The sequence below is a fragment of the Adelges cooleyi genome, unplaced genomic scaffold (genome assembly GCF_023614345.1).
Source record: "Adelges cooleyi isolate 19-005CV unplaced genomic scaffold, UGA_ACOO_1.1 ACOO_flye_CR_arks_rails_tigmint_CR_PRNA_108, whole genome shotgun sequence".
In the NCBI taxonomy this organism is placed as follows: domain Eukaryota; kingdom Metazoa; phylum Arthropoda; class Insecta; order Hemiptera; family Adelgidae; genus Adelges; species Adelges cooleyi.
In genome coordinates, this window is record NW_026095761.1 from 1,022,476 (window position 1) to 1,035,698 (window position 13,223).

The 13,223-nt window shown below is 30.0% G+C and overlaps 2 protein-coding genes across 5 annotated transcripts in view; one reads left to right on the top strand and one right to left on the bottom strand.

The window, feature by feature from the left end:
- Positions 1-13,223, top strand: part of LOC126841164 (ras-related protein Rap-2b-like) — a 69,951-nt gene that overhangs the window by 19,047 nt on the left and 37,681 nt on the right. The gene's annotated exons all lie outside the window — the stretch shown is intronic.
- LOC126841202 (uncharacterized) lies at positions 4,407-6,410 on the bottom strand. The gene is made up of 3 exons (XM_050577529.1): positions 6,266-6,410; positions 5,979-6,108; positions 4,407-4,802 (listed from the first exon to the last, which is right to left on the bottom strand). The coding sequence occupies exons 1-3, from the start codon at positions 6,284-6,286 to the stop codon at positions 4,579-4,581; spliced, it is 375 nt and encodes a 124-aa protein (XP_050433486.1). The 5' UTR covers positions 6,287-6,410; the 3' UTR covers positions 4,407-4,578.

The following is a 13,223-nucleotide window of genomic DNA, read 5'->3' on the forward strand; positions in this document are numbered from 1 at the left end:
GTTGATTCTGGATCAGTTTCAAAGTGGCTCAATGGAAAAAATTGTTTTACAGTTGCTATCCTTAAACTCGTTAAAAAATACTCGAGCAAGCCATTTGAAAACTATCACAAAACGGATTTGTTTTTTTCTTAAGTACACAAACAAAACTTATGTAAACCGTTATGACAATAAATAGTTTTGGGAAAATTGTCAATTTTGCACTAGGGCAGCGATTTTTCAAGTCAGTGTCAATGAAAAGAAAAAGTTTTGAGCACTTTGGATAGAATTTCTAGTTCATTTATTAATTAATATTGATGTCGTGTCAAAAAAGCAATCTATTCGTGTAGTTCTTACCCAATATAGTTTATGTGTGATTTATTTGGCACTGCCTTCAAAAATTATTTCACATAATATTATACAACACCAAATTCTGTCAGTTGTAGAAATGTTGCGAAACACGTTTTAGCTAAACTATTAATTTTAGGGTTATTTTCAAACAATAAGTTTTATAATGATTTTCATTGCCTAATGCGTTTGTTTTCTGCGATGTAAACAATTGTTAACACACTAATTTTCAAACCTGAAATACTGAAATATTAGTAACGTTCAAATATCCTTCCTTTACAAGCTTACTGGTTTTTATACATTGTTACAATTGAATTAGGTATGATTTCTTTGGAATAAACATGTTTTTTAGAAATAATCATTTTAAACATTACTCAAAATCGAATAGAAAACTTTTTATTTTTCGAGTTTTGAGTGTTTTTAATTTGGAATTAGAGCGTTGGTTTTATACTTGTAGTATATATAATAATATGTCTATATATTTATTTTATTAATCACAGAATGTTTATGATTAGTAGTAGAGTTTTTGGTTCTTAATAGTGAGTTATTTTTTAATTTGCTTTCGAATTGGCTGTTAGCCGTGAATTAATTTTTATAATTAAACAAAAATAATTAGTTGGTATTCGCTTTCACCGAAAAATTGGTTTTAAATTATTTACTGAAATCAAATTATTTTAAATAATTGTTAAACTTAAAACCAACGATTATGAAAAATAGTTACTCAAGTTGAAAACTTCTTCAGCTTCTATCTAAATGTAAAACAATTAAAATATGTGCAAATATTTTAATAAAACCTGTTGAAACTATAACAGTCTACTATTATAATTATGTTATACTGATGTCCATTAAGAGTGCTGTTGAAAAATATAGTATTTGTTTTAGAATTCCGTCGAATAACAGCTATCATAGTACACTTATACAATATTAGATAGCTATATATTATATGTGTTTGTTATGTTCAAAACAGTAATAAATCATCTAGTATTGGGTAATGCTGTACATTTACAGAAATGTATTGTGTTTTAACTAAATCGGATATTTTTGTCGATTAGTTAGATTGTAGTATCTATTATATGTATTTTGTTTAAGTCATGATTGTATCCTACTTATTAGTAGGATGTTAATAATATCGCATTATCGCTGATGCACTGTTGATTGTTTCCGGCAGACTGTTGTGTTTGGGAAATTAAAAATATCAAACAAAGCCAATACTTTGTATTTTAGAAATCAAATTTCCAATTTTTTTTGTATTCTTTTAGCTTTAAATTTGTTTTTTTTTTTCAATTAACTGGTCGAACATGTCAATAATAATTGCAGTCATTAAACGTCAAGCCACGCCTTATACTGAACTTCAGCTATTTACCCAAATTATTTAATGCTATAATATTCATATTTTTTTTTATTATTATTGTCCGCTCTTAATACACGGTTATAAATTATTTATAAGTATACGATTTTTTTAAACACGCATTAAAGAGATTGCTTTAATTATTATAATTTACGACCAGTTAATTGAAAGTAAAAAACAAATTTACGTTAACCTGTATAAAACATGATTTACTTGGGTGTTTAAAAACAACGTATTGCATACGTTCAAAAAGTTTTTGAAAAAACTACTATTTAATACCGATTAAATTTGAATTGAATTGAATTTTTTTTCTCTTATCTAAGTACATACCTATATAAGGGAAAAATCCCGGATATACTTTGTAAAACATATATAAATATACACAAGTTATAAAACAAAAAATAATAAATAATTATTAATAGTTATCAATATTTATTGTAAATTAATGTTTTTCGTAATTTAGCTCTTATTAAATATTATGAAAAATGTATGTATAGGTATTATTATATTGTTGTTTTTTTATCCTTAAGCTGCGACAACTTTGTCCATTAGCTGTTAGGTTAATAAAGGTATTATTGTTTATGGATTTGGTTAGGTTGATTTATAGTTATTCTAACTATGCTAAGAGTTATAAAATTATATTGTCTCTGTACAGCAAAAAAAATGTTTTCAAAGTGGATTAAACAATAATATTAAAACTACCTTTTGGCTTTACTAAAAAAAAAAATATTATGGCAACATTTCCGACTATATAAAAATATGTTTTACATTACTTTAATTTAAAATGAGCTTTTATGGAATCTCATAATTCAAATATATTTTGCCGGTTTAAAAACTAGTAAAGTCATTTGAAAAAAAATTAAGTACCGATTTTAAGCCAGTTAAAAGTTGAGCTAATAATAAATGTGTATATATATATATACGATATTCAAAATAGTTATCGAAACAACAAAAAATACTGCTACAAAAAAAAAAAAAACTTTTACCATTAATAAAATAATAGTTTCTATTTTTTAATAAAAAATGTATATATATATTTTTTTTTTTTGCAAATAAAATAATTCTAAATAATAATTTATATTGTACGATTATTGTATGCACGTGTACTACGAGTGAGATAATTTTATGTTGTAAAATAAAAGAGTAATATCTGAAGAATTGCTTCATTCGTTGTTACTGCAGATTACAGTATCACCGATATACCGTTAAAGCTAATTAAATTTCAAATAGAGTGTGTTTCATATTAAAACAAAAATTGTTATATTCAAAGGAATCTATCTATCGGACTTTTTGTGTGAGAAAAAAGCATTTCCAAAAAATGTAAAAGTCAAATTAAAGCATTGTTTAAATATTGCCATTTTCAAATATCTGTATACTTAATCTAAAATGGAGAACTACGTATTTTGGTTTTGTTTCTTATGTCTGACGTTCTTTGAGACACAACTCCAAAAGACTATGCTGTCAAATACACATAATAATATATTAAGTCTTACAACAGGCACGCTTTAGCAAAGTTTTTGATTAAAGTTCATTTGACGTACTCGGCACAGTAACACAATACAGCGACCCAGCAGGATATAATATAATATTATAATAGCACTTGCGGTTTCATAATATTATATATTAGAATATTGGATTTTCGGCTTGGTATGAGTTCAACAGCCACCGAGCTAAGTGTGTTATTAAATAACATACAAAAACGATATATTGTAAAACAGGTGACCCATTAAGCCAACATTCAAACGAGCCTTTCAAGATATTGATAAAAATGAAATTTCTAAAAGTGTTTTGCAAAATGTTGTTCTTTTTTGTCTTCATACAAAAATGGCGTCGACCGGCTAAATATGCACTGTCCACAAATATCCATGTCAGTTTTGCATGAAATATTTTGTTAGTATTTATTTTTCGTTTACATAATTATTTTAAAACCAATTCGATGGAATCTAAATTTTTAAGATGCTATATAGAGCACTCCCCTTGAAGAAACATTAATAAGTAATTAATTAAAGACTCATAAATCTAAGCACCTTCTTGTTTCTTTTTAATTCCATGTTAATTTTTTGGTTCACAATTAAAAAAAAAATTATTTTTAAAACTCAAATGGTGACTGGAAATTAAAAATTTTCGACAATACTCGGTTAAGTTTTCTTTTTTTTTAGAAGCCTAAAAACATATTTTCCATGTAATCATTTTTGGAGAATATGTATTATGTATTACCACTCTATTTTGTAATATATTTCTGTAATCTCGCCATTGTCGTACATAATAAATAAATAAATACGTTATACTTTTAGCTTAAACTTGATTAACTTATTTATGCAAAATTGCCTAAAGTAGCCCCTAAAAATGTGGTATGCATGACGTCCACTCGACTCGAGCAAATTATTGGTGTTGTTACTTTGTCCGTGCTTCATGTCCGTCACTTACTGTTTTTTTCATTCACATACAATATTATAATTTGATTCGTTGTCAGCTACATCAATTTGATGCGGTGCAATGAATAGACACTTATAATATACTTTTGGCTGTATCAGATGAGACCAAGGAGCGTGTAGATATTCTGGCAAAGGTGCAACAAACAAAGGGGGCTGGAGAAGTTTTAACCGTTTAATAACTCTTGAAACTCTCTCAGAAAATGTTAAAAACCACACTGCCCCTTATCGGTTGCTATCGAAAGCCCGAATGTGTTTAGGAAGATTTGAACTTTTTTTGTACAATATAAACAAAACGGTAATTGACGGTAAAAAAAAATTATTGTTTTTATTACAAAAAAATACTAATAATCAGCACAAAAAAAAAAAATGAATTAGACATCACTTAACATAATTACGGGGGGGGGGGGAGAGGAGAGGGAAAGAAAAGGGATGAGAGGGACAGAAGTAGCTGCGGGATCTGGATCGTTGTCTTCAGTAGTGGTAAGCGTACGGGTAAGCGGTCTTGACAGCCGGGTAGTAAGCCTTCTCGTACTTGCCGGGCCAGTATTTGCCGTCGTCGTAGGCGTAAGAGTAGCTCGGGTAAGCTGAGTGGTACGCACTGTAGGCCGAGGAGTAAGCCGGGTAAGCGGCGTACGGGTATGCAGCCGGGTAAGCGGAGTACGGGTATGCGGCCGGGGCGGAGTAGGCTACGACAGCTGAGGAAATCAAACATTTCATTAGTAACACTTATATATTATATAAATAAAGATATGTGTATACTTTTTTTTTATAAGTAAAAAAACCGAAAAACAAGAAAAATACTCGACTTCAAATAATACTAGACCGAAAAAAGGGACGACGAGTAACCTTCTTTTTTTTAATAAGTTTCCGATCATAAAATATTACAATACTTATCAACAAGACTTTTTTGTTAAAGAATATTCCATCAGTTTGCCAAACAAATAATATTAAACAGTACTACTCAAAAAATCAAATTGAAATATTTCTAAAATATTGTCAATACATTGTCTAACATTTTGAAAAAGATTTAGAATCAGTTTTTGTACGAGTTATCAAAAATTTTAAGATAATATTAAAATACTATTGCCATGTAGGTGGAAATATTTTATTTATAAGTGTTAATTAGAATAATATTGAAATATTTCTGCTTACACGAAAACATTTCATTAACAATTTTAAAAATTTGAATACATATATTTTAAAAATATATTGTAATAAAGTGTCTAACATTTTGAAAACATTAAAAATGCTTTGCTGCCTGAGTAATAAACACAATATATTAACCCGTAGGAATTTTTAAAAAAAAATCACAACTACCCTTTTGGTTATCACCACTTAGATTAAAAATGAAATTAAATGTTTTTTTTTTCAAATTGGTCCTACTCCTATCGAAACTTGTACATTGTTTTGCAACTTAAATGTTAATTTCTAATATTTAACGTTCTTGGCAAGTAATTATTTTACTTCTTGTAAGTTAAAATGAAACATTGTTAGTGAAAAAAGATCGGAGATCGACTTTATGCCTACTATTACCTAGTACTACGATGAGAGTATTATGCGCAGAATTGGTCAGATTTTTATATTTTTTTTTTTTTTTAATCAATCACAAAAATACTTTAAAGTTTTTATTTTAGTTAATTTTAAAAGACTCGGTGTATAAAATATTCCAAAGACTTGGTAGATAAGTCGAAAGCTTTCAGATGATTGGGAGGTTAAGTATATACATTTTGAAAGTGTATTTTATTTTTTATTGGACAAGCGTCCGTTCTCCGGTGGAGGAGAACCTGACATAAAACCTCAACTCTTGCGTTAAAAAAAATGGTTTTTGACATTTTCGTTCTTACTCTACAACACTGAGTGTATGTACTTACGGGCAGCGACGAAAGCGTGTTTCTTCACTCTAGCCGGATCAGCTTCTACTGGAGCCGGTTGTTGTTGTGGAGCACTCGGTTGTTCGGCGGCGACGGCGTACACGCCGAGGACGGCCAAGGAGACGAATATCTGCAAAAGAAAAATGGTTTTTTTTTTTTAATTTTAACTTTTTCCCGTCAAAGCGACAAAAAAAACTATTGAAATATCGTGCGGATAATTTTGGGTCGAACGGCGTACCAATACTTTTGGTAAGCCGACAGAGACTTCGACGAAAATTGACACTCACCAGACACTTGAAAGAAGCCATTGCTGCTGCTGCTGTTTGATCGGTGGTCGGGTTTGATTATCGTTGGAAATCTTTTGACTGCGATCTGCAAACTTCTACACTTGGCTCGGTGGCGAACTGATGCCGTTGCCCATGTCCGACTGTGTTTTTATACGCAAAACACCGACTTGGCGAATCCCGGGGGGTTCCCCCTTCTCTCCCCGGTGGTGTGGGGCCCCCCCGGGTACATCATCATCGTCGCACAATAGCCCGCACACGCGTTGCACGCGAGGGCGTTGCCTGTCCTGTGCAAAAGGCCAACATCCGGATCACAACAAACACAGCTACGATGACCTTCAGAACGGCGTAACCGTGTCTCGGAGGGAGAGTACAGTGTTGGAAGAAAAGCGAAAATAATATTGAAAAAAAAAAAAAAAACCCTAAGTCCATTTAGGCGCGTTGCCGGACGTGAGCAATGGATACAATGGTCTTGTTACGCGCGCGGTCAGTTTGAGTTTATCGCCAGAGCTCAGTCAGAGAGGACTAGCAGGTGCAAGCGGCTTACAGATCATAAGTCAGACCCGAGAGGTACTTTATTGGGTCAAAAATGTAAAAAGCCGCCTTCTTGCTTTTTTTAAATCGAAAAAAATCACCATAAACATTTATACATTTTTCGTCTTCAAATTACGACGTGGTAAACTTTTTCAAATTGACAGTCTCGTTAGTTCCGTTTTTGTGTGGTATACTCTTTGTATACGTGTAGTATTATAATACACACTATGTCAAAAAAACTAAAAAATACCAAAGGCTATTCTTCCAGGTTAGATTAGGTTCTGACTCGGGTCTGAAATTTATACTGAAGTTTCATCTAAAGTGTGGCTATAACGTAAATAATTTTCTCAAAAATCCGTAGTAGAACTTTTTTATTTAAAATGAAAAAAAAAACTAGCACAGAGTCGGGGATAGGATATTTAGGGAATTATTATAACTGAAAGTGATCAAATAACTTTCAATATAAATTACTGATTCTTGAAAAACTTGTTTTTTTTATAACCCTATTTTAGATGTCCCTTTAGTCTAATTTGGTATTTCAGTAAATTCGAAACTTATTCTACTAATTTTAAAAAAGTTTATAAAAAGCTTTTTGGGATGTTTTTCTCGATCAATTTATACATATTTTTTTGTCCAATAAAATACTTTTCGTGTACGACGCTTGATCTACAGTCTTGCTGTTTGAAGGAATCGGTTCAGCGAGTTGGAAGAGATCTTGGGTCCAGGCAAAAGATTAAAAAAAATATATTTAAAAACTTAATACCTTCTCGGGTCCACATCGAAGTTAAAAAAAGGGAAATTGACGTTTTTGTGAACGTATTAAATTCCCAGGTGGGCATGTTTGAATGAATCAATAGTCAAGAAGTATCTGACAACGGGTATTTTCATTGTGTTGTAAATTACAATGTATAGGGCTATCAGAATTTTATGGTACACCTAATATTTTGATTATGTACTGAAATTTATCTACACCACGGTTAATTCGTTTTTTAAATTAAGAGCGATTTGCAGAGAAAACACTGACTGGTCGACAACAAATTATTAGGATGAGCTGACCCCGATCGCAGCCATCTTTTTGCTGAAAATAGATACAATATCATAATCACATTTTGGGTTTTACAATGGTTTTCGTCGGTTTTTTTTATATCCGTACCGTCTACAAATTAGAATGGAAGAGTTGTTTTTTTTTTTTTTAGTTTTTAAGTTATAATTTTTATCATATTTTTTTATTATTTCTTTTTTGCAAATTCTATCGTCCTTCTTGTGGACACGGTCACCGATTCGCCTCTGTATACCGACACGGTGTATGGGTCTTTGTACAACGCTGCAGTTTACACGGCAGACGACAGAGCTAGATTACTTTACATAATATTATACCTAATGTGTATACTAGACCGCTTGTTATTAAAACACACAAACACACACACATATTATATCAAACGGGGTCGTTCGAACGGGCGACTTTACCGTGTCACGGGCATATTTTTTTTTTAGTTTTAATCAAATATTATTGTAATATACGGCGTGTAATATGTAAATACCAGGGACGGACGATAGGCAACTGGAAAACTGATTTCGCAAAAACAATAGGATAATCCTTAACGTGAAACCACGTGTGAGCGTTAACAAAAAAAAAAAAAAAAAGCTTATTTAAATAAAAATTTGTTTGAAATTATTATTTGGAAACCAACAGTGGTTGTCCACCGGTCTTCGAAAACGATAATAACTGAATGTGGCAACAAACCAAATCACTATTAAACGAACGCTTTGATAGCATAAATGTGCTAAAGTTTGTATCTTTAGTAATTAAATTGATACAAATTAATTGTAATGAATAATATACGCCTAAAAAATGTTGAAGGGGGGGGGGGGGTGAAAAACAGCAACCAGGTGTACATACTATGTTTTTAATAGTCGACCAGAATATAGCACACGTAAATTGTTTAGAGAAATATAAATATTTTTTAACGTTTTGCTGGGGTTTGCTATTGTAGGTAATAGGGTCCGTGCAAAAACGAGACAACTCCATTTTTTTAAACTTTTCAAGAAACAAAAAAACTATTTTTTATCTGGTTTTCAGACAGCTCCAGTTCCATTATATTTCCTAAACCGGTGGTCCGGATTTGTCTCGTTCTTGCATAGATATACTTGTCAAATTTTTCTTAATTGGAAACGGCCAAAAATACATTTTCGACAAAATGGAGTTGTCTTGTTTTTGCACGGACCCCCTCAATTTCTTGTACAAGATTTTGAAAATATAATTAATTTGCAACTATAAAGTTAATAGTTTTCAGAAATATTGTAAAAACTTTTTTTGTAAATATTTGATTTTCTGCTAACATATTTTTACATAATATTATGACAGTCATTTTTTATATTTTATATTTTTCAATAAAACCCAAATATTAGTAGTTGGAAATATTTTAATTTTAACAACATTTTGTGAACACTATTTTTAAAGTATTTAACATTATTTTGTCAAATAATTTTGATTAATTTTTGCTTTTGGCTCAAATATTAATAACACTAATATTTAAATAATATAAGCCCTATAATAATTGTACATAAATTATTTAGAAAATATCAAACCAATAATATCTAATAATATTCACAATAATTCATGCTTATTTTATTTTTTTGATCAAGATCTTAATCAATTGTTATTATAACGTTGACGAATATGAACAGTTAAATAATTAGGGTTTGTTTTTTATTTAACAATAAATATAATTATATTATTGAGAAACATTTATGGTTTAATATTTTAATTCCCGCCAAATCATTAAATACTCAATCATACTATTTAAGTTATATACATATTATCTTGACAATTATAATAAATTAAACTATTTTTTTGTCAAATGTAAGCGATATTTGTTAAAGTATATAATTTCTGCATGGGATGTAGTCAAGGCTGGCCGAAATGTATGGTTTATAGTTATCAAAGTTTTCATTATTGGAAAAATAAAACAAGAAACTCGGTAACGTATCTATCATATTATTGCACTCATGGTAAACTGTGACAAATAAAATGGATTTTTCCAAAAAACGATTCTGCAATTACAATATTACCGCAACCGCACTGGTGTTATGTAACTCCTTCCAAAAATATTTTCTTTCAATAAATATAGGTGAGCCGTGAGATCATCTCATCTATATAACATTTATTATCCTATGACAGGTTCTACCTGCTTTGAAGATTGAACGGTTCAAGTGCTATCTAAAAAATAAATCCTAGTCGCGGCAGTGATTTAGAATGATTAGAGACTTTAATGCAGTGTAATTATTTGTTACATCACCGTCACGATACGTTGTTATTGCTAGGTTTTATACCCCCCCCCCCTCCTCTAGACAACCTCTTTCGCCCTGAATAAGTCTGGAAAAATATTGTGTTGTTCGGTTTTTGTACATAGTGTTTTCTTATAGTATTTACTGTGTATATTGAAAATAGTATTGTATTGCGTCAGAATCTAATAAATTGCATAAAATGTTATTTAAAAAAAGCTTATATTATTTAACATAAAAATACAATTTATTTACATTCGAGTGTAGTTAAAATTTGACACGAGGAAGTTATCTAAATATTTTTACCGCGCATACGGAAGTGTTCGGTTGTTTGTTGAGAAAATGATTGTGACAAATCAGATTTACTCATTCAATTTGTGTTTAAATGTAAAAACGCATTTTTTTAGTCATTAAAATGTAATGTAATATATTTTTATAATAATATTTGGAATACTACAATTTTTTAACCACAGGCCATGGCCCAATTAAAATTCATTAAAAAAATTCTAACTCGTTGGCCTCTTTACTTTAGCGGTTTAGTTAAAAACTAGTTTTTTAAGTTGAAAAATTATTTTATGTTACATAAAATTAATTTCAACCCATACAGATATTAAAATATAAAAATATTTTATTATTGTTGTATAGGTATTAATTGTTTATAAAATTCAGTAAATATTATTGAAAAATTAACATAATTTATTGCCAAAATATCACTTGTAGACCAAAGCTGAACCTCTAATTTTTATCTTAAACTGTGGTTACAATTTATAGACACGAACGAAGACTACTAGCTAGTTAACTAAGTCTTTTTATATCTTTGACAAATTACAATATTTTTTAAACATTTACCTATTTAAAAAATGTAAATGATTTTTACAAAATATAAATTTTACACTTTGCTTTCTTGGGTTTTTAACGTAGAATATTCACAAAACTCTTCAAATGATTAATTTTATTCAAAATTCAAATTGTATACTGGATTAAATTTGATTCTAAAGCAAATATAAACTTACTTGAAACGGACTAAATTAATTTAGAAATGGCCTTGAAATCAACAAATAACTTAAAAAACTTTTTAGTTTCAAAAAACGGTTTGACATGAATAATTGTAAAATTGCAAATTTTATTGAAAAAAAATTATTCGCTAGGTATTGTTTTAAAAATAATAGTTAATATGTTCATTTAATACCAAATTTATTCGGTCCCAGCATCGAATAAAATCTTATATGGATAAAATTATTTTTATTTTTCAACTTTTATAGAAATCCTGTTAATAAATAACCGCGTTGAAATGTAATTTTTTGAAAACGTTTTATAACTGAATTGTAAGCTGCTGATTTAAACCTAATTTTTTTACCCAAACTTTCTTTTGACTATGTCCATTTTTTTTTCAACTATAAAGTTTGTTGAGGTATTTTATTGCTCGCATTCGCTCATTTGGTATGAAATAACATTATAATAATTGCCGGGTGTGCCGCATAGGCCCTAAATTAAATTGACAACTGACAGTCGTTATGATATTCACGTTTGAAACAACAAAATCCGACGTTTTACATGAGTCCCTCAGCTCGGTTGTGGCATATAAACATTAACAGTATAATCCGCTGGGATTTGCGCCAAAGATTTTCGGTGTGGGAAAAGCGATTTTCGTACAAAGCCGGCTGTGACAATTTTACTGTTGTTTTATTATATTTGTACCTCAAAATCCTCATTCTGCCACCGATGGCAGCCGAGAAGGTATTCATTTTTCATTGATGTTTTTCATTTTCTCATTTTTGTATCTGGACCCACGATATTTCCTAACCCGTCCAACAGATTTTTTTCATGTAGAAAGTCTATAGATCAGAAAACATACCCGAAAAGTACTCGATTGGGCTAAAATTTTAAAAACCACATATTTACTTTCAAAATTGAAAAAAAAATCCTAAAAAAAACACATAATTTTACAATATCTTTTCAGCGATGCAATGAAGCTAAAAATATAATATTATATACCTAATGTAGTTTTTTCCATAAACTATTTGTGTGTGTATATAAACCGGCTGCGAGCTTGGATAGGAATCTTGACGACGACGACAGAACAAGGGAAAAAAAATAAAGAAAGAAAGAACCTGAGCATATTTTTTTACCGAGAATCAAGTGCGCATATATCCAGTTCTAACAGAGACGATTGTGATTTTTCCCATCACCGACATATTCTTTTGTGTTAGATTATTTTTATCGAAAGTGGTAATATAATAATAATTGACCATCTTAATACATTATCAAGGTTTAAAATAGTAACAAAAACACCTGTAGGTATGGCGTTTCGGTCACACATTCTTCAAAGAGTTCAATAAATCACCTATATAAGTTGATTGATAAATGAATAACGATTATATGTTTTAAGTGTTTTCCATGTTGCTTCCCTCTCTCTTCCATCCACTCACAAAGAGGAAACAGAGTTTGATATTTTACTCCCAATATAACGATTTGGAAATTAGAGAGAAGATTCTACTAATCTATTTCCAATATATTTTATACTTTTATATTTTTACTATGCATATATTGTACGCATAAATGGTCCAGCCAGCAGAAACCGACTTAGAGCTACCACGTCAGGTAAAAAAAAAACACATCACTGTAAAACCCTTACGATGTAATTCCGTTCGACGTCGAAGCTAAGTTGTTATGTAATATAATGAAATTTTTTATATGCTGTTGTGTGTAGGATATAAGATTTCATTCTGCATGACGTATGCACATATTTTTTTTTTATCTGAAGATTTAAAATAAATGGAAATTGTCATGGACTTAAATCAAACCAAGCCTCGAGATGAGTGTTCACTGTTTAATGTAATAATATTAAAAATCAAAAAGAAATTATTCAAAAATATAAACCCAGTTATTTTTCATCTTGATAGATTCGATATTTACCAACATAATAATAATACCTAGCTATTTTTTCTATAATAACTTAAAACACCTTACAAATGAATCGCTTCTTGTTAAAAGGGAACATGTTTCAACAGGTGAACTTTTGGGAAATGATAAAAAACTGCATAACTTTCAAAATGCGGTAACTTTGTATTTAATTTTTTTATGTGCATTATGACGTGCATGGTACTCGACATTTATACCAAATTTCGATACTGTAAAAATA